The sequence below is a fragment of the Hetaerina americana genome, unplaced genomic scaffold (assembly GCF_022747635.1).
Source record: "Hetaerina americana unplaced genomic scaffold, ioHetAmer1.1.p SCAF_73, whole genome shotgun sequence".
NCBI lineage: Eukaryota > Metazoa > Arthropoda > Insecta > Odonata > Calopterygidae > Hetaerina > Hetaerina americana.
This window is the reverse complement of record NW_027287350.1, coordinates 124,952-151,509: the sequence shown is the minus strand read 5'-3', so window position 1 is coordinate 151,509 and position 26,558 is coordinate 124,952. Positions and strand designations below refer to the sequence as shown.

The 26,558-nt window shown below is 38.5% G+C and overlaps 1 protein-coding gene across 4 annotated transcripts in view; it reads left to right on the top strand.

The window, feature by feature from the left end:
- The window catches only part of Fip1 (Factor interacting with poly(A) polymerase 1), a 32,302-nt gene extending 7,195 nt beyond the window's left edge, over positions 1-25,107 (top strand). Inside the window, exons 4-10 of one of the 4 annotated variants that reach the window (XM_071596029.1) lie at positions 520-667; positions 788-930; positions 3,516-3,701; positions 5,823-5,944; positions 11,921-12,014; positions 12,502-12,836; positions 24,171-25,107. In XM_071596029.1, the coding sequence (XP_071452130.1) occupies positions 520-667; positions 788-930; positions 3,516-3,701; positions 5,823-5,944; positions 11,921-12,014; positions 12,502-12,836; positions 24,171-24,306 (1,164 nt within the window). In that variant the 3' untranslated portion in view covers positions 24,307-25,107. Of the gene's footprint in view, positions 1-519; positions 668-787; positions 931-3,515; positions 3,702-5,822; positions 5,945-11,899; positions 12,015-12,501; positions 12,837-24,170 lie in introns of all 4 variants that reach the window. The other 3 variants (XM_071596028.1, XM_071596031.1, XM_071596030.1) reach the window with 3 other exon arrangements.
- Positions 25,108-26,558: the final 1,451 nt, after the last annotated feature.

Genomic DNA, 26,558 nt, shown 5'->3' with positions numbered 1-26,558 from the left:
AGATTTCATAAGGTTATTTTATTAGAAACAGTGTCAAAGGATCTCAGGTTTTCCCGGCGTATGGTATTCAAGAAGTTCTCTCCGGTTTCCCACCGGGTCAGGTTGCAGTGGGTCTGCTGCAACCTGACCCTGTGGGAAACCCGGTCATTCATGACACTAAACACTTTGGAAAAGTTTAATTTCAAACATATACACCTTGGAAAAGTTTGGAATTGGTAATAAGTGGTTACCCTGTTTGAGTGTATTTTTATATATACATTATTTTGAAAAAACTATCTGTTTAGGTGTCAGCACTTTGTACCTTACATGTAATTTACAAAATTGAGAAATGCTAATGAGGTAATGAAATCTATTACATGAATTAAGCTTCATTTGACCCCACAAGAAACAACCTTGTTAAGTATGATTTAGTTAAGTGTTTAATGGAAAAAGTAAAATTGGGATTCAACTGTTCGCGACACAATCTTGATTTTGATATTTTTGTCGTTATTTTTCAATATCACTCTTTTCCTCTTTCAGTACAATTCTTTGTCCTTGCAACAACCTGGGAAATTCTCAATAGAAGAATTTGAAGCAGTAGGAACCATCAATGGAGTCCAGGCTCATGATTTTAACTTGGATTCATTAGAGGATAAACCATGGAGAAAACCAGGCGCTGATATAACAGGTTAAAATTAAACTTTCTTAAATAAGTTAAAATTTCTTTTTAACCCATGAGGTTTCATTTTTGGCTATTAGCCAATCTATGATTGTTACCCCATCTTTGATATTTTAATGACCTTTCCAGATTATTTCAACTATGGTTTTAATGAGGAAACATGGCGAGCTTATTGTGAGCGACAGAAAAGAATGAGAATCCACGAGTCTGGTGTGGGTCTTGGCCAAATTGGGGGGCCCGGAAAAGTAAGCGAATTCCTTGGGTCAACCTCGGTATGAGCTCTCCATAGTTCTCTTCTTTTCTTATTGTAGTCTTTAAGTTTGAGAGTGAGCACCATTCCAACCATTATGTTATAATAATAAGAATTTGTGTGAATCGTCTCTGTCTGACCTTTTCATGTTTTCCAATCCTTGGGATTCCACCAAACACTTTATTTGAATTCTTTGTGAGTGATTAAATGTGCATTTTTAGGTTTATTATTAGCATTACAATAGTGTATTCAATTTACTGTACTATTTCATGTAGCTGAGTTACCCAAATTGCATTGTGACTTCTAGGGGCATGTCAAAACAGAAAAAGAAAATTTGAGTTAAAATGAAAAATTGATCTTTGTATTGCGGTAGAGTGCTGATTGTCAGATGTCCTATTACTTAATCCCAGCAAAAGGTGCCTCTTCTTCCATTTACTCCTGTCCCACATCTCTGTTCCCTGTAGCCTGTACATTCCTCAGGCTGCTGTGTTAATGTGTAATGAGAGTCATAATAGTTGAGTGCATTTAATGTGCTGAAGAGTCAGGATGGGCAGTGCTAGGCAAGGGAGTAAGACAGGGCTGCCCATTGCCACCAGTCCTCTTCCATGTAAATGTAGAGGTAATGGTAAGGGGGGCATAAAAAGCGCCAGAGGCAGGAGTAGATTGGGAATTCAGGAAATATGTTTTGTTAATGATCAATTTTAAACTGGCCTGGTAGTTATGGGGTTGCAATCGTTGCCGAGCACATTAGAAAATGTGTGGTATGGGATGAGAATCAATGTAAACAAGACAAAGGTTGAGGTTTTTGAAAAAGAGGAAGGTGATGTGACATGTAAAATTGGAGGGCAAAAACTTGAGCAGATGGAAGAGTTAACCTATCTTGGTTTTCTAACAAAATGGTCAAAGGAGTAGGGACACCAAAATAAGAATTTGGGTTGTTAAAGAAAATTTCTTTAGAATATAATTGAGGGCAATGACATTTAGTAAGGAAGTTAAGAATAGATTTGTGTAAACTTTCATATGCAGTGTGGTTTTGTACTGCGTGGACACATGATCATTGAAGCAGGATGGTAGGCGTAGATTGGAGGCTTCTGAAAGGATAAGGGATGTGGTGGGTAATTTACTGGCTTCCCACCTCAAGGGCCTGGGTTTGAATCCCAGTGGTGGCTGGATTTTTCAGTGATATCCTGATCCATTCTTGTGATGCTATGTGCAGAGCACTTGTGGTGAATAAGCCTTATGTTCAATGAAGCATTATCTTGTGGACCCCTTTGTGCCTTTCTTTAATAATAGATTAAAACTGATGCAGGGTTTTTCTCCACCCTTCTGCCACAAATAACTCTGCTGTCGGTCGCATTCCATAATAACTCTTATTTGGAAGCTTTTGAGAAGTAGCTGTGGGGAATAATGAAAAATTAAAATGGGCAGAAAGGAAAACAAGGAAGTGCTAAGCAATGTAGAGTAGGAGAGGGGATTGTTGGGAGAAATCCAAAGGAGGCAGGGAAGATGGGTGCACAGCATTTTGACTGTTGATTGAATTTGAACACAGTGACAGACGGAGTGTTAAGAAAAGTAAGGATAGGAAAAGGATTGGCATGTTTGATAAAATGGAGATAAATTTTTGAGAAATTGAAGGAGAACTTACTTTAGTGTTGGCTGTCATTTTGTCTTTTTAGTTAAGGATAAGATATTGATTAATGTAAAGTTTGTGTGCATTGAAAACCTATCGTGAATGGGATAATATTTATATAAGAGGTCTTTCCAGGTCCACTCATGCAATATTTTGGGAAAAATAGTCCGCCTAGAACAATGAGGCGTTATTCCCCTGCGTATAACTCCTCTTGGGACCTCGCACAATTATCCCAGCATCTCTTCCACTTTCCTAAACAATCGGCAAAGTCCTTTTTCGGAATGGTCTAAGGCTGCCTCATCGCATTCGCTTTTATCTTGTCAGCATCAAGAATTTCATGCTGTAGTTGCAGGGGTCTTGCTCCAAGCAGCAAATGATAACCCAGGTTTTCTGAAAAAAGGTCACCAGTGGAGTTTAGTCATAGGTGTATGGCTTTGACTCTGAAACAAAAGCCCAGTCTTCCCAGCAGTTGGGCGACAAGATAAAGGCAAATGCGACAATGCAGCTGAGTTTAACATTTAAAATAAGACCATAATAGTGTGGAAATTATATCATATACTATCAACAATGAATAATTACAATCCCTTTAATTACCCTGATTTTCAGTGCTCTACTGTTTTAGATTCCCTGACCTTCCATATATTTCAGGTTTGATAAGCAATGGTGTGCTATCATTCATTTTTATCAATAAATGAAACCTTTTTTTTAATTACCTTACCCTCCTACTAAAATAAGTTCTCCAATTATAATAATTATTTATAATTATTATAGACTTCCATTTAACAAGTGCCATTAGTTGTTTTAATAAAGCTAATCCAGGAGGTGTACCGGAAATGGTTTACAGTGTGGAAGATCAAAAAATAAAAGGTTTTTGAATCAATTTACATAGAAACCATTGTGTTTTTTTGAACGAAGTCACATTTTAGGGTATCTAGTTGTTACATTTTCCTATCGACATTGACTTCTAATCTTTGCAGGGCAACATTCCTGTCGCTATCGTAAATGACAACTCCAAGTATTCTGGAAGTATGGGGCCTAAGAAAGCAGGACCTCCTCCAGGGCGCAAACTTGCTGGTTCCATTGACGTAATCGGAGGGACTTCTCTTGCATCACGTCGTAGTCTTGACAAGCCAGCAGCCACTGCTAAGGAAAATGTCATTGAGGTTTGTGTGTATTTGATTACATCATTTCACCCACAGAGAACCCAAAGTGGACCTTCGTAATAGCCCATGGCTCTCAGTTGAAATTCAACAAGCTAGGTGATAAATTTACTTTTGTTCTTGGTATTTTACTTTTAGCCAAAAAAATTATAATTCCTGGTTGGAATTGTGATTGAGGGATCCCTTGCATGTAAATGAGTCTTATAATTTACAATGTAAATATTTATTTAGCAATGAATATAATGTGTGTAGCTATGAATATTCTAATTGCTGTGTCGGTGACTGCATCTTGCAGTACACTTCAAAATTTTCACTACGTATATTAACTGCCTAGGATTCACATGAATACCCCTCATCGCCTCTCAAATTTGGCCAAACTGCAAACCCTTTGTGTAGCAAAATAACATTCTGCAACGTAAAAGGAAAAATCTATGGGCAATGGTGCTAATTTATAATGGCAGGTTGCAAAGGGTTCCAGTGTCTATGAATGCCTTCATCCGAGGAAATCTGTTAAATATGTGCCGAATTTCTTTCCTGTTTATGAGCATCAGCAAACTTCTATGCATAGAAAAGTAAAACTCAATTTTATAACGAATATATTTTTTATGACCAAAGAACATTTCCTGTTAGAGTATGCCTCATATATTTTTTGGAAACTTATGGCTTCTTTAGAAGACCCATTATTGAGGTTTCATTCATTACAGAAAATGCATGGTCTTCACATAGGTACATCATCAATTTTCATTTCAAGACAACCTTCATCAAAGCATTCTAAAATTTCAAATTAAGACCTTAAGATTACTTTCATACTACAATTTATGAAGTCTAAGGGAAATCATGTGGTATATTGTTTCAGAATTTCCACTTATGCAGTGCATGGAGATTCCAACCTAGTGGTGTAGTGCAAGAAAAAATGAGTGTACATAAAAGTAACAGATTTTGATCAAGTGTCATTCATATCATGCGTATGCTTCGTCATCTTTGCCCTTGCCCGAACATAAAATAGGAGGTTCATATCACTCCTTAAGGATAAAAGTTCTTATATTTGAGTATTTTTTAATTTCATGCTATTCATTTTTTGCAAAAAAATTCAGGAAAAGTAAGCAAAATTGCTACTACTGGCAAATACGTGAGAGAAGAAAGATAATTTTGTGAAAAATAAAGATTTTTTCTTGTGATATAACAAAATTACATTTTAATGAATTTTGTATAACCTTTCTATTGTTAGCAATGAAAATTTGCAAAAATAATAATTCTTTAGGGAGAATGAATATGCATAGTTCATAGATGTATTTGCACTAGGTATGATGAATATGTTAGAAGTATTTAGTATGATTTATCTTCATAAAAATCTACATTTTTGTTTGCAAGACTTGGTGTGAATATTTTTTAAAGATTAATCTGAATGTAACTTAAAATTCTTTTTAGAAGCAGTCTTAATTTCGGAAAAATTCCAGATCTAACTGTTTGTTTTTCCTTTCAAAAATATTCAGAATACCTTTGTCTGTCTTACGTAAAACTATGAAACCCTGAATTTCATCTGATAAATAAAGCTTAACTGTTGCTACCATTGTTTTTTTAAGACTGCAAAGTGAACCTGGAAAAAACAGTAGTATTTTCATGTTTGTTGTGGCGGTTTTTGAAGTTAAGAAAAATTTTGGACGAACTTGGAAAGGTTGGGGAATTCTGTTATTGAATCACCCAATGAACCAAACCCATTACTTCTTTTCCTATTTTCTGTTTCTAATAATTTTGCTTTCACCCTGCAAGGCACCACTAGTTAACTAATATGGTGTAGATGTAAATCTCTTTACTTTGAGAAAGAGAGAATTATCTTTTGTATTTGCTGAAATATGAGTCTGTAAAGGTGGCTTAAGGGCTCTCATTTGGTTTATATATATATATTTCCATTAACTCATGTTTTTGTATATTAAAAAGATAGTTATACATAAGTGAATATGTATTCATCAAAGCCTGGGGGCATAAAATCCCCTGCTATGCACTTTAATGATAGTTTACTTGATTTGTTTAGATTTGGGTCATCATTAATAGTATAAATTCTTATACTTTGCTTTCATTTGGAATTTCTTGGTAGTTACTATATTTCTTTTTGTTAAATTGCAGGTGATGACTGCGGACAGGCGGGAGTATAGTCGGAAACCTTTCCCAGACATGTCGGTGCCTCCACCTGGCCTGCCACCATTTGACATTCCACCCCCTCATAATCTCATCCCTCCCATCACTACGTAAGTGAATGTTATTTTTGTTCCTACCCAATATTTTTCAGTTCCCTCCCAAAATACAAGGTCTGTTCAAAAAGTATCATGACTTTGGTGTTTTTTCTAAAATTGTTTATTTATTCATGAATATCTATTTTATCCCCTTCAAAGCAATCCCCATTGGATATTATAAACTTGTGCCAACCTTAATTCCAATCCTCAAAGCACTTCAAAATATTTTTTGTGATCTTGTTCAGCTCCTCCTTCGATGCAGTCTTTATCTTGTCAATCATTATATATCGTCACCCTTTCATGGGCCTCTTCAGTTTCAGGAACAAGAAAAAGTCACGTACAACACAAAAGTGTGTACTGAGAGCATTTTTACCACCGATCAACGGTGCTTTGGTCCAAGGTAGCTTCTCCAAATGCGACAGTCAACATTCGGAATGCATCCGTGCGCTTAACTTTGTTTTGCTCACAAAATTTGGTACAGATTCTTTGATCCTTTTGTAGGAACAGTCAAAAATCAAAGACATGCCAAAACACGTCCAAGCAAAACCTGTCAACAATCAACTGAACATTCAAGGTGGCGTAACTTTTGGGCATAAGTGAGAGACATAAGTACCAACATAACGCCACAAAAAAATCAAATATCAAATATATGTAACCCTTCAAAATTCACGATACTTTTTGAACAGACCTTACATTAATTATCCTGTTTAGACTAAAAGTATGGAGGCGAGGAGTGGTATATTTGTGGGAATTTGATGGTGGCTATAAGTGTAATCATCCAATTCTGTGATAAATTTTTTCAAGTCCAACGTATAGAATACTGCCTTCTAGTTGATTTACAGGACCTGTCTGAGTGACTCTCTTACTACCTTTACCTCAGGAGCAATTTTAAATTGACACTGTAATTTGCGTATTTATTTATTTAGGAAAAGTTACAAGTTGGCAGTTTGATAGGTGGTTACATGCATTACATCTATGCACAAGACATCTTGTGCATGCAATTATCATATAAACGTTTTACAAATTAAAAAAAATATATATACATTTTTTGGGAAGGGCTCAAACAGGTAGACTTCCTGTTAATGATCGTTTTGTTGAGAAATGCAAATTGTTTTCATATTTGTTCGTTGTTCCCAGCATTTTGCCGTGTATTTATTGTCATTTCTAACTTAACCTAGGGAGCGTTCTGCAGTCTGCATCTTTTTCTCCTTATTGTTGAAGATTCCCTACCCAGTATATTTAACATTGCTCTCACACTCTCTGACTGGTAGTCATTCACTGTACCTTCTCTAGTTTTGCAATAAGACCTTCATATGGGTTCCATATTTGTAATGTGCTCTTAATTCAGTCTTAAAAGTGTTTTGTATGACTTTTGCTTAGTTGCTCTGTTGCGCTCCCTTTGAAGTTGCTCATCACCCTATGCAAAATTTTGGTAGATTTCTTGGTATTATAGTGCATATGATTAATCTTGAACATAAGGAAAGTTAACATCAGAATCATTAAGGTACTGCATGACATTTTTTGGGTTTCTTCATGCTATTTCCCATGTTTCCAAATTTGAGTACCGGTCGCTCCTAATTTTTTTTGCTTATGATTGTTCAAGGATGTGTGGATATTCAGAAAACATAATCTGCTCTTTCTGGCTTCTCTTAATTGTGCTGCACTGCCAAAATAATTAAAATTCCTAAGATCCTCCTTGTCTTTATGATGGAAAAGAAGGAAGGCTGCCCCAAATAAACATCAGTACGCTACCTCATTGGAGTTGTGTGCTTTCTCATGAAGTCTGGCTTTTGAGACATTGGACTGCCGGCTGCTTAGGACGTAATGAAAGCCACAGCAGAAGTTTAGGGAAAAGTAGCAAAGTTTTGCCTATTTTGAGCATGATTGGCAGTAGACAAAAAGCATCACAAATTGCCAAAAGAAAACAGTAGAATACCTGGCCTTGTTAAGAAAACTCACTTTCAATCCTAAAGTCAACAACAATATACCTTGTTAAAAATTGTGATTACTAGGTAAAATAATTTGTTAGGACTTCTAATTTTTTTATGCATTCATGTTTTTCCTTACATCACTCCCAATCTTTCTCACATAAGTCATGTACTGATAAAATGTAAGAAATATCAGGCGTTTTGTGGTAGGCTTAACTTGGTGGGTGACTTAGTTTCTATGCTGGGTGATAACCCATATGTCCTCAGCAGAGCAATTTCTTTTTAAGAGGATTATCATCATCATAAGCCACTTGTAATATGTGAAAGATACATCCTTTGTTATTTTAATATTGATAATGTACTTGAATGCATCCAGTGTCATACCCTTCTCAAATTTGTGTCGGGTTGTTATTAGTATTAAAATATTTGTGTAGTCAGTGCATCCAATTAAATCCATCTCAACTACTTCAATGTTCTAAAAATCATAATTTTGCGAGGAACCTGCACCATATAGTCCAACATAGTCTAAACAGTTGAGATTGGTAATGTGACTCTCAAAGCTTCCTGACTCTCCTTCATCTTATCCCTCAAACTTGTTTTGGTGCCTGTCACATCTGCATTGCCCAGGGATGTTTCCCTCCACTTCTTGTGTGGGTGGGAAATTCGAACCCAGGATCTTGAGGCTGCAGCCAACTTTGAATATGGTCTTTTTCCGAGTTGCCAAATCCAAATTCCAAAGACACCAAACGTTGGAGTTGTGCGGCATGTGCATCCACGTATGGTGAAATAAAATTAATAACGTCTGTACTTCTATCTAGGTTCTTGAATCTGTGAACACCGTGTCTCAATTCATATCCAGTTAGGATATTATTCTAATATTTTTTCAAAGTTTCCCGAGTCACCGTTTCCCACTCCTTTGAAAATTTTAAAAACAGAATTGAAAAGTGACATTTTCTTCCTTAAATTTGAATATTTTCAATCTTGCAACAAGCATCTGTAGAAGTTCTCCGTGTTCATTTATCACTCATAGATTAATTGATTAAACAATAGAGGTCATATTTTTGGCCAAAATTTAACAAATATTAGTAATTTTGTACAGTAATTGTTATATTCATTCCCGTATGAAACCTTTCATGTTTGCTGCAATTTGTACATGTAGAACCCTGGAAAACCCATATTTTACTTGAATTCTTTATTACTTATAAATGCAGCTCCCTAATAGTTACTGAAACTGGCTACCAAGGGTAAGAACTCATAGGTCTGTGCTCGTCTCATCACTGGGGCTGAACACTAAAGTGTACTCACGTGGTTGTCTTCCCTCGCTTTTAGTTTTTTTTAATGACAAGCAGGGATACAGCACTATTCTATGTCCCCATATTTACAGTGGTTTCAAACCTAGAGATTTTTTACCTTCCTCTTGAAATAAATTGCAATCCTGATGAAACTATCATCAAAAGTTCCCCATGTCTTCCACTGGCTGGAAATATTTACCCAAAAAATAAGTTCAATTTTATAACAAAATCTGCGTAGAATAAATAGATTGTGAAACATTTGTCAATCTCAACACAATGGAAACATTAAGAACAGACAACTCTTTTAGAGCAATATACAACAAGACAAAATGCTTTTAAATATAAAGCAAATAACTCATTAAAAAAAACAGAAAAAATTTGAAATTATTTACTCTTCGTTTGTTTTGAAACCCATTTTGATGCCATTATCCTGGCTCAAAGTATCAAACTCAAGCATGTATTATTTCTGTGTTTACGATAGTTATGAATCCCATGGAATAATTTTCCTTAATGCATAGAACTGATTTCATCAAAACATTTTTTTGTTAAAATTAATATACCACAATGAAACCTTTGACAAGTAGTTTTTAAAATTATTGTTCTCTCAGTACATTTTTTAGGGATATACAGGATACATACCTGTATATCCCTAAAAAAAGATATATGCCTGATATAGCAGAATTTTTGCATCATTGTTTTTTTCTCCCAAATGAGAAAGTTGATGGGAGCTGGTACTTCAGTATCAATCAGTTTTGCCTTGAAAATGTAAATTTTCCACAATGAAACCTGGAACTTTAAAACAGTCTCTTATGGCACTGGTGCTAACAAATAGCTATTAGTATTTAAGGAAGGACCACATGTACTGGCAACAATCAAGGAAATCATACTTTCTAGAGAAGTGACTTATTTAAATTTGATTCATTTCTACCGTCAACATCATCCTTAAATCAATTTCAGATCTTGTCTGTATAAAATATCCCTTACTAATGAACAACTGTACCTTTTTGCACATAAAATCACAATAAGTCCAATCCTCTTTGAAGATGCTATGTGAAAACCACAGTACTGGCAAGGTAATTTTTGGATGGGCACATACCAAACATTTGCCTTCTCTAACAAAACACAACCTGACATCAAACTCTCCTTCAGTTCTGTATACTTTGTCCCCTTATTCCATCCAACTTCTTGTTTCTTTCCACCTTGGTTACCTAACTTTCTCCGCTCAATCACAATCTAGAACAACCCAATAAATCAAAATTCCCTGCACATCCTCATATTGTGCCTCCTCAGGAAATCTGCTGACATTCTTCTCCTTTCCTTTATCATGAAGGGTACTTCTTGTGACCTCTATATGCAGTTAAAAAATTTAATTCTGAAATGCAGCATGAGGCTGGGTAACATTGATTTAAAACATTCAATTAAAGTTCAATTCAGTAAAAAGTAACTGAAGAATGTATGTCTGAAGGCTAAAAAAAGTCTAGAAAAACTTCAGGGAAAGGTTGAATATCTACTTAAAAACAAATTATCTAAAAATAATGTATCCAAAATGCTGCTCCGGTGACTTTGGTCTGCCAGATAAATGTCTGGTGTATGAAGCAAAGATTTTAATGATTTAGTAATATAGTTAATGTACAAGATTAGTGTGATGTTTGAACTAGGCAACTCAATTTTAATTTTGTAAATATTGTGATGTCTTTGTATGTTGTGGGATAATACATCCCGTTAATCAAATAAGAAATGCCTTCTGCTTAATGCAGTGGCACTTACAGGAAACTGTCATGGCATTGTCAGCCTTTCAGTCGGCACTGGAATTTGGGCACTTACGTTTGTTTGATGTCCAATCAAAGATTTATTAGAGCAACATATTGATGCAGAAGAAGACTTTTGAGTTTCCTTAAGTGAGAAGTAGATGCATGCTAACATTCAGATATGACAAGAAATTCTGTAATATTTAACTGAGGCAATTCTTTCCTCTCTCCCTGGAACTCACTCACATTATTTACCTTCATCTTAGACCCTAGCTTTTCCTTGTGTTATCTATTTCCTTTTGCATAATATTTTAATACATAATCTTAAAATGTGGTGGATCTGCCTCTGAAAGCATATGTTTATGACACAGTATAAAACTTTGGTAATGGTTACATAGGTAAATTTAAGCCTAGAAAAAAACTGAATTCTCATCTAGTATTTCATAGTACTCCTAGAAAAGCAGATGCCAAAATTCTAACCATGTATTATAAAAACAGTGGCTATTTTAGGCCATAAACAACCTGCCTGTCAATCATTACTACTATTTATTAACATACCAAGCAGAGGAAATTAAGTTTGGACAACTTAGCTGCTAGAGAGCTACGAAAACAATTTTATGTCGTTGAAATCTGTAGATAGTCAATCACTAAGGTAATTCATATTATTGTTTAGTTATGTAAAATGTAGAAATTTTTTGCCTCTCCTCCATTTTATGAAACTATTCCTTATCCAGTATTACCAAAATATACGTACGTAGATGCAGCCAGATGTTATGAGAAGACAAAAAAGAAGAGAAATTGTTCTTTTGAGTGAAGAAGTGACATGAAAGATGAAAGTTTTTTTAGGGTGCTGTCCTTCTTGTTTTCATGATAGTTGTAATGTTGAAAAATGTTCGTTGGAAGTTTCGTGTGCACTCTACAACATAGTATTCATATTTAATTTTACTGGCCTATATAAAAAATCCAGTCCCTATACTGAAACGCCTTTGATTCTCATGTCAGGTTCTCCTCTCATCATGGTAGTGCACCTTATGGGGCAGGAGAATTCTACACTCCAGAGGCCGATCCGTACTATCATTCATATGAGCCAACGCAGGACTCCCAGTGGATGAACCAGGTAATGACCCCATGCCACACATCCTTTTGGTGCCTGCTGGTGGGGTATTGATGTGGATGATCTAGAGTAATATTAACTTAATTGACATCGGAACTCACAAAGTGAGTGTGCAAAATCACTTCAGAGCTTATGTATGCACAGTGTTCCAGTGAATTCCTTCTTTTTCTCATAAAAATGTAATAATTAAATTATTCCATTTTTATTTCATTTTTAAAAATTATTCACACTAAGTTGCGAACCTGAATCCCTCAATATCTGGCCAAGGGTAGCCAGTTAACCTACCAAGGCATTCTCCTTCCCTGCATTTCTAAAATTTCTAAGGAAACATAGTATAGAGCAATAGTTGAGGTGACTTGAGTAACTTGGGTATTTGTTGCATATCTTTGAATTTGGATGAATTCAAACCTTGCCCAGCAGAGAAATGATTTCTTTTAAATACCCAAGATGGTCAAAGAGTCACCGTGATGCTGCCTTTTTATTGTTCCAGTCGTGGGATTCAGCAAGTGGGGCTGAGATGGCCCACCCCCCCCCTCCCATTGGCATGAGTGGGTCAGCGTCCTCTGCACTGGTGGTCCCGCTGCCCCTGGCCAATGCACCTCCTGCGCCCGTGTCACCCCCTGTCCACTCGGGCAGTAAGGAGCACAAGGAGGAGCCAGGCTTGGCCAGCCAGGACTCTTCACAAGATGCCTTTGGGGGCAGTATCAAGGGCAGTGGCTCAATGTCCGGAAGGGGAGACCCTGATGACGAGAGAATCAAGGATGACATGGTAGTGGCACCACCACCACCACCTCCCAAGGAGAAGGAGGGAAGACACAGAGACAGGTCAGTCATCTGCATCTGTTCTTTAACTTGGTTTTTAGGTGCCTCAATGACTGAGGTAATTCTGGTCCTACTATGTTTGCCGACAATTTATAACTGCTACATATTAAAAATAAAATAATTGTTAATAAACTAAGAAGAAAAATGCATGGTGGGGGAGGAAAGGGGTTTGTTTGGAGAAATCTAAAAGAGGCATTGAAGGTGGATGCAGAGTATTTCGAAAGGCAAAGGGATGTTGAAGATTGGTAGAGGTTAGGCAAACAAGGGAGGGGTAGAAAGAGGATAGGCATGTTGGACGGAATAAATTGAGGAAGGAAATATTCAGAATTGAGAAGGGCTTATTTTAGTGTTGGATATCAGGGTGTTTTTTGTTTGGAGAGGCAAAGGAATTATCATTTCATAGTTGTGTAGACCGTGTCCATCCAAAATCTATCATACAAGACTAAACGTACAGGGTTCGTCCGGAAAATAAGTGTACTGATTTTTTCCCGCCGCTCCAGGTGCACCCAGCACCGCTCTGACGGGCTGCGATTGGAGGGGGGTATGTTGGCAAGCGACGCTGAAAAAGGCAGTCGGCTCTGAGCTGTGGTGTAGTGAGGAGCTCTGTTAACGCAAACCTCCACGCTCGACCCACGTCACGGAACGCGATGCCGAAGTTTTTGGAGCAGCGTTATTCCATCAAATTTGCGGTAAAGCTTGGGAAATCGTCTACCGAAACTGTCGGTATGATTAACGAGGCTTACCGGGAGGCAGCCATGCCCAGAAACATGATCTTTCGGTGGCACAAGATGTTCGTGGAGGGCAGAGAAGAGGTCGACGACGAACCACGGCCTGGACGCCCATGAACGACACTCACCGACGAAAATGTGCGAAAAGTTCGCGATGTACTGAACTCTGATCATCGTCTTAGTGTTCGGATGATAGCAGAGCAGTGTAATGTGCCAAAAACAATTGTGCACGAGTCGCCCGCGTCCGGCCAGCGATCAAAAACATCTGGCGGCTGCATCACGACAATGCGCCGTCTCACACCGCGCTTGTCGTGTCGGACTTCTTGGCCAAGCACGGCATGGCAACGCTGCCGCACCCGCCCTACAGCCCGGACTTGGCACCACCAGACTTCTTTCTGTTCCTGAAGATAAAGAGGAGTTTGAAAGGAACGCGATACGGGACTTTGGACACCGTCAAAGAGGCCGTGACAACGTGTCTTCGAGAGGTTCCCGATGATGCCTTCGAGGGAGCGTTCCAGGAATGGGAACGCCACTGGAACAAGTGTATCGACTCACAAGGGTCCTATTTTGAGGAATATTAGCTTAAGATATGTAAAAGTGTGATAAATTTTTTTTCCTGAGCTCAGTACACTTATTTTCCGGATGAACCCTGTATATACATAGGCTACCTAATGAGACATTTCAGATAATATTTTTGGCATAAAACTACGTACGTGGTAGCTAATGGTGGATTATAATTAATGATCCCCACGGTATAATGTATGTAAGGTAATTGGACTTCAGATCCATTCATGTTATATATGTTTTCATTTAAAGAAGCTAATATTATAATTATAAATAATAACTGTGGCATATTTTATTTCTATCATTAAAAAGAAAATGAGGTTTCTACTGATTTCCTGATGGAACACTTGTTTCCGTCTCAGAAATTTATAAAGATATCCTGGAAAAATGATTTTTGGTCAAAGTATTTCAGAATAAGTAATGGTTCAGACACAAAATATTAATGCCATTCCAAGAAAAATACAGATTTTTATTGTAGATGTGCATAAACATGACAAACAAAAAATTCAGACCTTCGATCATGTTGTAAACATTGATGCATTTTTTATTGCTATCACAATGTTTTGATTCAATTTTAGCTCTTCCATTACACTTTATTTAAGTCATTTTGGACTTATCAACATGAAGAAAGAGGTGTCCAATTGTATGATCTATCAACCCTAAAAAATGTTCACTGTCACTTTTCTAACATCCTGTTTAGTGTAAAAACCACTGCTTATTTATCATCTTACAAAATAATCTTGATTTTATGAGACTGATTTTGATGGTCACCATATGTTATGGAAAATTAATATTTTTGTTGTATACAGGGTCTGTACAATAAGTATCGGGACTGGTTCCAAAAATCAAAATTTATTGCAATTATCATTACAATTACTTAATAATCTTCAAAATACATTCCTCCTGCATCGATACACGTAGTTCGGCTTGTCTGCCACTCGTCAAAAGCCCGCTGGAAGTCTGTTTCCGGAATGCTGTTGAGAGCCTTTGTCTTCTCCTATTTTTCTGCTTTCTGGGGTGCTTTAAAATACACAGTGCACAATGAATGTTAATCAAACTTTTTATGGATTGTTCTATAAGTCCTTAACAGAAAATAGAAAAACCAATGATTTTGGTACATTAAGCTTTCAACATAATTTCCTTTTAGCACTATACATTTTTACCTCCATCTCTCCAACTTTTTTAAGCCTTCCACTAAGTAGGATTTTGCAAGGTTCTCTGAATCAGCCACATGATATATCCTCCACTGAGAGAAAATGCCAGCTCCCGTCATGATGGTATTTAACACACGCAATTTTCATGCAAAATTGAAAATATGCCTGTGACATCATCTATTTCACAAACTTTGATTTGTTGATCACTCAATACTGTATTGTAAAGTTTGTTGTGTTCGAGGAAGTCACTTCCACTGGATGTCCCGAAAGATGTTCATCATTTGTGAATGTACAGCCTGTTTTAACCCTCCCATGGACTACAACATTGAGGTGGTGGAAGGGCTTGTGTGTTCTGATGACCCCTAGAGCTGTGCTGGCGGGAGTAATAATAATTGCTCCTGGTAAGGTCACCCATGCCAGAAAGGTCGAAGGTTTTAAGCCAGAGGAAAGGTAGTCGACCCAGCATCTGTTCCTCAGTGAGGCAGCTGCAAAGGCGTCTGACCCCAGTGGGGTGGCCATTGAGTGATGGTGTCACTTTAAAAACACTCTTGAGGAAGGCAATGGGAAACCACCTCAATTATCATTCCCAAGATTGATTATGATGGACTCTAGAGAGAATATGAGTCCTGTCAACTACAGGGCTTGGTCCAAATAGTCGTGTGTCGTGCCCGGCGGCGGGGTACACAAGGCTTCTGCAGTCGTCATCCCATGAAACCCTTGCAAGGGAAAACCGACAGCAGCAGGACAGAAGACGCAGAAGAAGAAGACCAATTTAGTTAGAAAAGGAACTTGGAATGTTAGGACAATGTTGAGGAGAGGAAAATTAGAGAATATTAAGCGAGAGATGTAAATGGGAAGTTCAGATATTATAGGTTTTTGCAAGGGGAGATGGAAGATTAGCAGGGATTACTGGAGTGATAATTATAGAATAATATACAGCGGCGGGGACGAGAGCCAACGAGGGGTTGTCATAGTATTAAATAAAGAAGTAGGAAGAAGCGTAGTCAACATAGAACATACAACGGATAGAATATTAGTAGTAGAGATAAAAGCAGAAGAGATGAACTTGGTTATTAATCAGCTATGCATGCCACCGAGCAGACATATGAAGGAAGACGTCGATAGGATATAAGATCAGTTAGAGAACATAATAGCATGTGTTCCTGCAGGGAAACATTTGATAGTGATGTGGGATTTGAATGCGACGGTAGGCAAAGGAAGAGATGGTGATGAAGTGGGGGACTACGTCTGCAGGAGACGTGGGTTAGTCATCACCAACACTTATTTTAGACACCACTGAATTCACAGGTATGCATGGAAAATGCCAGGGGACTCAGAAAGCTATCAGTTAGATTATATTCTGGTTAGACTCAGGTTTAGGAGCAGTGTGATAATTTCGCACAGCTTCCCGGGAGTGGATTTGGACTCACACCACAATTTCGTTCTTATGAAGTGTAGCGTTCGTTTCAAAAAGGTAAGGCAGGCGCGGCGGGTCAGAAAATGGAATGTAGAAGCATTAAATTGATTGGCAACGAAGGAGTATCAGCAGGCTGTAGAGAAAATCATGGAGGATGGTAAAGAGTTAAGTACTATCAAAGAAAAATTGGAATTTATCAAGAGAGGGATATCGAAAGGCACAAAAGACACTATTGAAACCGTTAACGCGAAGAAGACTAGCAAACCATGGATCGCGGATGAGATAATTACGAAGATGGACAAGAGGAGAAAATGGGAGAATGTAAACACAGAGTTAGACAAAATGAAGTACAAAGAGTTTAATAATAAATTGAGACGGGCAACAAATAAAACAAAAGACTGAGCACAAGGATATGGAAAGTTTGCAGAGGAAGGGTGAAATTGGTGCGCTATACAGTAAGGTTAAATCATTATCGGGAAGTAAGAAGTGAAGATCTGTGCTAACAGTTAGGGATAAATGGGGGTAAGATAATAGTTGACCCAGAAAAGATCCAAGAGAGATGGAAGAAATATAGAAGAACTGTATAATAAAGCACTTAGACCAACAAAGTTATACATAGAAAAGGAACATGACATAGAGGACAATAGTTTAGGTCCAGGCGTACTCGAAAATGAGATAGAAAGGGCATTAATGGAGATGAAACTAAATAAGGCCGTGGGGGTGGATGATATTCCTGCGGAACTACTGAAATGTTTGGGAAAATGTGGGAGGAAGAGGCTATATGGGCTCATTCGTAATATCTATGAGGAAGAAATCTGGCCGGAAGACACTGTGAGGTCAACGTTAGTTCCTATTCCGAAAAAGGTTAAGGCTACACCATGTGAGGACTACAGGACAATAAGTTTGATATCCCACGCAGCTAAAGTTGTTCCCAGGATCATAAACAAAAGGATAGAGAGTAAGGCAAATGATTACTTAGGGGATGATCAGTTTGGGTTTAGGAAGGGGAGAGGTACGCATGATGCCATTGCAGTAATGAGATTATTAATCAAGAGGAATATAGAACACAACCAGGAGGTATTTGCCTGTTTCGTAGATTTCGAAAAAGCGTTTGGTAGAGTGAATTGGGAAAAACTAATGATTATATTGCAGAAAATAGGAATAGATTGGAGGGAAAGGAGACTAATCCGCAACCTGTACATGTCTCAGACTGCTCCGGTACGAGTGGGGAACGGGGAGTCCAGTTAGGCAGTGTTAGGAAGAGGTGTAAGGCAGGGTTGCCCATTATCACCGTTGCTGTTCAACCTGTATGCAGAGGAAATGATTAAAGAGGCATGGGAAGAACTGGAGGTAGGAATGAAAGTGGGCGGGGAATTCGTAAGATCAGTTAGGTTTGCTGATGACCAAGCTTTAGTTTGTCAGTCAGCCGAGGGGTTGCAAGCATTGCTGAGTGAATTGGAAATTCAGTGCGACAGGTATGTGATTAGAATCAATATTAATTAAACAAGGGTAATGAGATTTTCTAGAAAGAAAGAGGCTAAGCTGAACATTAAAATAGAAGGGCAAAAACAAGAGCAGGTAGAACAGTTAACGTATCTCAGAAGTGTTTTGGACCAACACGGTCGAAGTAGTAGGGACGTAAGGAGAATCGTGCTAGGCAAGGAGGCTTTCACAAGGAGGAGGGAGTTGACCACAGGGACGTTTAGTAAGGATATTAAGAAAAGACTCATAAAAACTTTAATATGGAGCATAGCTATGTACAGCAAGGAAACGTGGTCATTGAAGCAGGAGGATGGACGTAGATTGGAGGCTTTTAAAATGTGAGTGTGGAGAAGAATGGTGAAGGTGAAATGGACCAAATGAAGAAGTACTTGGTATGGTGGGTGAGAGAGGGGTTTGTTGGGAGAAATCCTATGGAGGCAGGAAAAATGGATAAATGGCATATTGATCGGTAGTGGGATGTTGAAGACTGTAATAGAGGGGATAATGTGAGGCAAACAAGGGAAGGGCAGGAACAGGATAGGGATGTTGGATGGGATTAAGGGAGGAAGTACTTAGACATGAAGAGGGGCCTGATGTAGACATAAGTTGCTGTATTGTGTTTTGTTAGCAGTCCTAAAACATTTATTTGGTAGTTTTGTCCATCCAAAAACCTACCTTAACTGGTAGATTACTTAATAATAATATCCTGTTTTAAATTAAAAATAAAAACCCTTTTGTTAGCAGTCACAAACACGGGAGCAGGTGTGCCATGAACTTCACCCAACTTGGCTTTGATCTCTTAAGGTGTCAGGTCTTGTAAATAGAAGTGTTAATTCATCCTGCAAAACTCATTTTTTTCTATTTATCTGAATAAACAAAAGTTTTTGCCTTCCATGCATGAATATGAAAATGAAATCACATGATGGGTATAGCGGAAAATTTAACAGCTGTCTCGTGAGAAGTGACACATACTAAAAACCAACCTTTTCAATGCTATGAGTGCCATATCTTGGATTTTCTGCAGAGTTATAGAATGATCCACCTATTATTATTCAGAGTCATAAATGCCAATTGCCTTACACTTGAAATAAAACTGAAACATGTAATAATTCAATGATAATGTAGTAGTAGGTAAATCTTTTATGACACCTTCTTCCCTTAAACCAAACTGCAGTAGTCAACCTGATGGTTGTTGAGATGGCGAAGGTAGCTCTACTAATACTAAGCCCAACAGCATTTAACAATTGCAAATCAGGGGCCAGTTCCTTTTCGTCTGCCGCCTATGGTTACCCAGGAAGATTTGGTGCCCAAAAGATTGCACATCTTGGGTGAAACTGACCATGCCCAGAGACATTACTCAGGCGAACCTGGGCCCTCAAGTCAGTAGACCATCACCCTGCCCAGTGGACTACCATGCCCTCCATTCTTCCCCTGGAGCGTGGTATTTCTAGGTTGAAGTCAATAGGTCGTAAATAAAAATGCACGGAGTCATTGATCCTCCATAAATTGCAAAAGAAGAATCTAATTGTAAATGATGTACATCAAAAAAGTGAGTGACAAGACCTACCTGTATTTTAATAGCTTATTCTAATGTTGTTTTACATTGTAGAAACATCACAATTTTATAAGGAAGGGGGTAGAACAAGAAAGCCATGGGCTATTATATTTAAATTGACTCTTAAGGGGAAAGAATGTTAGGAGTCTAAGAAATAAGCCTAAGAGCAAGGTTTATCAAAAGAAAATTATTTATACATTGTTTAGGGTGGTGGATCTGGTTTACCTTTTCTGCTACCAGGAATGCAGACTCAATTTGTAAAAGGAAAAAAGTATCTAAATTATTTGTTAATTATTGATGATACATCACTAATTCTGTTTGACTAGAAGGCTTTTGAGAGGCATTTGTTTTCACCAACGTTTCAAAATTTGGTAAAAATACAACTCTGAGTGATAGTTGAACAAATGAAGGCTCTTGGAGTTTCTGATAGGAAAACAAGCACGGGGTTTGTTTTTATAATCATTGCTTGCATTTATACCTATCAGCTGCGTTTGACAGCCTTTCATTGCCATGTGTTCCGGCTATGCATTATTTTCTACTGTCATCTGTGCAAACAGGTGTGATTTGGCATCTTCTTCCCGAAGAGAACCATCTTGACACAATTAAAAACATGTTGTGGCAGGCAACCCTCAAAATCAACAAGCATTTTGAAGTCCTCGATAAAGTTCTCTTCTGCCTTTGACTCAGAGCTTGCTGCTTCACCATGCCTCCCAATGCTGTGGATGGCGGTACTTATTGTTAACTTCTCAAACCACAAACATTCCCCTTACATACTAATGCGACCATTGATGATTCAGACATCTTATTAACAAGGTTAGCAAAAGTCACTTTCCCTGTCTCACAAACCATATTCTCATTAATGGTGTTGATTGGCTATCGCTTTTCGTTGGTGCATATGAGGAGCAACCTTTGAACATTGTTGAGAGTACATATCTGTTGAGTTGATACTCTAGTCGCTCAATTTGAAGCATCTATTTCCTTAGTCTTGTCCCTGTTCTTAAAGAAAAGGCCAACTTCCAAAGAAACTGCGGGAGATGCCGCAACAGTAACTTTTTAACGGAGTCATCCGCTAATGTGCATTTCAATGCAACAATTTCAGAGCGTAAAAATCATTCGCCTTGACTGGGACTCGAACCCAGATCCCTCAATATCCGGTCGAGTGCTTTAGCCACTTAAGCTACCGAGGCGTCCTCTTAAACTCTGAAATTTTGGGGCTTTTAAAGGAACTAGATGTTATGACGAAATACCGTACATACAATGTCACATGCATTCGTAGTCGTGCGCGAGGCGCCACTGTCCACGAGGTTAAAGCCAACTTTAAACACTTATGGTGTTTTCCCTTTGACAAATTCCAAAGAAACTGCGGGAGATGCCGCAACAGTAACTTTTTAACGGAGTCATCCGCTAATGTGCATTTCAATGCAACAATTTCAGAGCGTAAAAATCATTCGCCTTGACTGGGACTCGAACCCAGATCCCTCAATATCCGGTCGAGTGCTTTAGCCACTTAAGCTACCGAGGCGTCCTCTTAAACTCTGAAATTTTGGGGCTTTTAAAGGAACTAGATGTTATGACGAAATACCGTACATACAATGTCACATGCATTCGTAGTCGTGCGCGAGGCGCCACTGTCCACGAGGTTAAAGCCAACTTTAAACACTTATGGTGTTTTCCCTTTGACAAATTCCAAAGAAACTGCGGGAGATGCCGCAACAGTAACTTTTTAACGGAGTCATCCGCTAATGTGCATTTCAATGCAACAATTTCAGAGCGTAAAAATCATTCGCCTTGACTGGGACTCGAACCCAGATCCCTCAATATCCGGTCGAGTGCTTTAGCCACTTAAGCTACCGAGGCGTCCTCTTAAACTCTGAAATTTTGGGGCTTTTAAAGGAACTAGATGTTATGACGAAATACCGTACATACAATGTCACATGCATTCGTAGTCGTGCGCGAGGCGCCACTGTCCACGAGGTTAAAGCCAACTTTAAACACTTATGGTGTTTTCCCTTTGACAAATTCCAAAGAAACTGCGGGAGATGCCGCAACAGTAACTTTTTAACGGAGTCATCCGCTAATGTGCATTTCAATGCAACAATTTCAGAGCGTAAAAATCATTCGCCTTGACTGGGACTCGAACCCAGATCCCTCAATATCCGGTCGAGTGCTTTAGCCACTTAAGCTACCGAGGCGTCCTCTTAAACTCTGAAATTTTGGGGCTTTTAAAGGAACTAGATGTTATGACGAAATACCGTACATACAATGTCACATGCATTCATAGTCGTGCGCGAGGCGCCACTGTCCACGAGGTTAAAGCCAACTTTAAACACTTATGGTGTTTTCCCTTTGACAAATTCCAAACAAACTGCGGGAGATGCCGCAACAGTAACTTTTTAACGGAGTCATCCGCTAATGTGCATTTCAATGCAACAATTTCAGAGCGTAAAAATCATTCGCCTTGACTGGGACTCGAACCCAGATCCCTCAATATCCGGTCGAGTGCTTTAGCCACTTAAGCTACCGAGGCGTCCTCTTAAACTCTGAAATTTTGGGGCTTTTAAAGGAACTAGATGTTATGACGAAATACCGTACATACAATGTCACATGCATTCGTAGTCGTGCGCGAGGCGCCACTGTCCACGAGGTTAAAGCCAACTTTAAACACTTATGGTGTTTTCCCTTTGACAAATTCCAAAGAAACTGCGGGAGATGCCGCAACAGTAACTTTTTAACGGAGTCATCCGCTAATGTGCATTTCAATGCAACAATTTCAGAGCGTAAAAATCATTCGCCTTGACTGGGACTCGAACCCAGATCCCTCAATATCCGGTCGAGTGCTTTAGCCACTTAAGCTACCGAGGCGTCCTCTTAACCTCGTGGACAGTGGTGCCTCGTGCACGACTACGAATGCATGTGACATTGTATGTACGGTATTTCGTCATAACATCTAGTTCCTTTAAAAGCCCCAAAATTTCAGAGTTTAAGAGGACGCCTCGGTAGCTTAAGTGGCTAAAGCACTCGGCCGGATATTGAGGGATCTGGGTTCGAGTCCCAGTCAAGGCGAATGATTTTTACGCTCTGAAATTGTTGCATTGAAATGCACATTAGCGGATGACTCCGTTAAAAAGTTACTGTTGCGGCATCTCCCGCAGTTTCTTTGGAATTTGTCAAAGGGAAAACACCATAAGTGTTTAAAGTTGGCTTTAACCTCGTGGACAGTGGCGCCTCGCGCACGACTACGAATGCATGTGACATTGTATGTACGGTATTTCGTCATAACATCTAGTTCCTTTAAAAGCCCCAAAATTTCAGAGTTTAAGAGGACGCCTCGGTAGCTTAAGTGGCTAAAGCACTCGACCGGATATTGAGGGATCTGGGTTCGAGTCCCAGTCAAGGCGAATGATTTTTACGCTCTGAAATCGTTGCATTGAAATGCACATTAGCGGATGACTCCGTTAAAAAGTTACTGTTGCGGCATCTCCCGCAGTTTCTTTGGAATTTGTCAAAGGGAAAACACCATAAGTGTTTAAAGTTGGCTTTAACCTCGTGGACAGTGGCGCCTCGCGCACGACTACGAATGCATGTGACATTGTATGTACGGTATTTCGTCATAACATCTAGTTCCTTTAAAAGCCCCAAAATTTCAGAGTTTAAGAGGACGCCTCGGTAGCTTAAGTGGCTAAAGCACTCGACCGGATATTGAGGGATCTGGGTTCGAGTCCCAGTCAAGGCGAATGATTTTTACGCTCTGAAATTGTTGCATTGAAATGCACATTAGCGGATGACTCCGTTAAAAAGTTACTGTTGCGGCATCTCCCGCAGTTTCTTTGGAATTTGCAAAGGGAAAACACCATAAGTGTTTAAAGTTGGCTTTAACCTCGTGGACAGTGGCGCCTCGTGCACGACTACGAATGCATGTGACATTGTATGTACGGTATTTCGTCATAACATCTAGTTCCTTTAAAAGCCCCAAAATTTCAGAGTTTAAGAGGACGCCTCGGTAGCTTAAGTGGCTAAAGCACTCGACCGGATATTGAGGGATCTGGGTTCGAGTCCCAGTCAAGGCGAATGATTTTTACGCTCTGAAATTGTTGCATTGAAAAGGCCAACTGTTGATGAGCATGCTGGGTCAGCCACGTGCACATTTTGTTCCCGATTTTCAATGATTTTACTTATCAATTCTACTCAAATTTCCATTGTTATTCTCTAATGGGTTTCTTTTTATGGGTTTTTATTTTGTGGTCAATTTTAAAACCATGCACAAAAAATCATTTTTTTAGGTTTTAACACAAATTTGGAAAACAGTGTGATCACTGGTGATGCTAAGTTGCTAGCGGAATGAGTGCTATAGGCAAACTGCAGTAGCAGTTCTCATTAGATGGACATAGATTAAGGGCCAGTCATTTAATGCTTCCCTTGAATCCCATTTCCCAATAGGTCACATCGCCATCGATCCCGCAGTCGAAGTACTGAGCGCCGCAGACGGCACAAGAGCCGGAGCCGCAGCCCGGGTCACAGACATCGCAAGAAGAAGTCAAGAAGAGAGCGTGAGGTCAAGGAGGAGTCTGAGTGACTTATTAACAAGGTGTGAGGTATCTTTTTGCAGAATGAACATGCCTTCACGGGTGTTGCGTGTGAAATGAACTTTAGGAATTAAGTGATGTTGTCCAAGTGTGCTTGTGTAAGTACAAAGGATTTCGTTTCCGAACTAATTGTAAATATATCTATGTTACTCTTTGTGAATGTTCACAGATTGTCATCAAGACAAGTTCCCTGGGAATAAAAAATCACAAGAATTGTGTAACCAGCTATGCGGGCTTGTTTATTGATTTCACTTCAAGGTGGATAAGTTTTCATGTGTCTAAAGATTAAATGTTCTTCCACAGGTTTTTTGTGATATGAGCAGAGCTGTGGGAATAATTTTATTTAATTATGTCAAGCCTTAAACTAGGTATAGTGTACAAATGACTAATGCTCTGGGGGATACTCAGTCATTGGGATAGGTTTGCTTTAAAATGTTCACAAGTCATTATTCATAAAAAAAATTGAAAAGTACATTGATGATATTTTTGTGAATGGTAATTCTTAAAAGCTGACAGTAAAAGGATGATTAACGACTGTGAATTATAATTACTACTTGTGTGCCATTGTTTTCCAAATGAACAAAATTGTTCATTTGATGTATAGTTGCTCTGTTATATCTTGAATCAAATTGTGAGCAAATGTAATTGCTCTCCTTTTTCTGTGAAATTGGGAATTTAATTCATATATGATCCAGTTGTTGGTGCATTTTCAAATATGAGTGAACATATAACAAATAAGGTTTCCTAATAATTGTATGTTTATCATGTTTAAAATAACATATCAAATTTTTTTACTCATTTGATAAGGTGTTCATAGTAAAATTTGCTTATTACTCAATAAGAAAATATCACAGTATTAAAATGGATATAATTGCTTAACTTGGTAGAGAACAGATGTGTTCCAAACCTCATTTTTTCTTAATACCAAGTGATACAGTGTGAGATTTAGCTGAAATTTCTCTCGAAACATTATGAATGTTAAGGAGAAATAATACTGCTATTTCATCTAGAAATAATAATGGAGATTGTCTTACAAAGTGACATTGCTCTTATACCACTTCCAATTTCCTTCATTTTTGGTATTTGTAATTTCTCTTACCAAGAGCTATTGGTTTTCCTAAAATCAGGGGGAATTATTCAACCCATAGAAAATGCTGTGGTATTAGGTCAGTCTTGTTTAATATATTCTGCTTAGGAAATGGTGTTTTGCAAGAAAGTCAACCCTAAGGTAGGCAACTGTGGTGACACAATTTGCTAAAATAGCTTGCCGTCCTCTTTTCACAAAATCACCGAAGTGTGCCCTCCATCGCTATGAATGAGGTGGCATGCAGGGAACTAAATGCCATCTATCAATTTGGAGCAGAGGATTGGGATGGTGCAGTGGCTAAGGACTGACTTCCCACCAAGAGGGCCCGGGTTTGAATCCTGGAGACTACAGATATTTTTCAGTGGCATCCCAATCCCTACTCAAGGTGCTTTGTGGAGAGCACTTCGAGTGAGTTAAGCCATCCATCAGATCAGATGCTAAACTGTGGGCCCCTTGGCACCTTTCATGAAAGTAGGTTGACGCTTGGTTTGTCTTCACATTGTGAAGACAAACCTCCTTTCCCCTTCTATCCAAAATGGTGTAAATGACCTTAGTTGTTGGTTGCCTCCCTTAAATAGCTACTACCTTTGGAGCAGTGTGTTAGAATAAAGAAGACCATGGGATCAAATCTCATACATTTGGTTGCGCCTAAAAATCTGATTAGTATGCGAGCCATAATTCTGGGAAACCACCAGTCATAGAGAAAATGAACCCCCAAGATGTAAATATCATAAACCCACAGCAAAAATAGACTGTTAAGTGGCATATTCATCTTAAAATAAGTCCAAATTATTGACTAGTTACTTATTTAACTGTAATGATTTGCAAAGTTGTGAGAATTCTCAGTAAACTTCATTTTCAGACTGAATGTTTTACTACAAATGTTGTTCAAAACTACCTGTCATGGTAGTGGAAGGGAGAATATTGTTGGCAGAGATCCTGAAGAGGCTGAAAAGGTGGATGCACCGGCGATTCTGATTGATAGGGTTGTTCTAGATTATGATCAATTTGAGGATGTTTGATAAGCAAGGAGGGGGAGGAAACAACATGTTGGATTGATAAAAGGAGGAAGAATATGTAAGGAATTGAAGAAGTGTTTGGTATCAGATTGTTTCGTTAGGGAAGGTAAATGTTTGGTCTGTGACCATTGAAGAA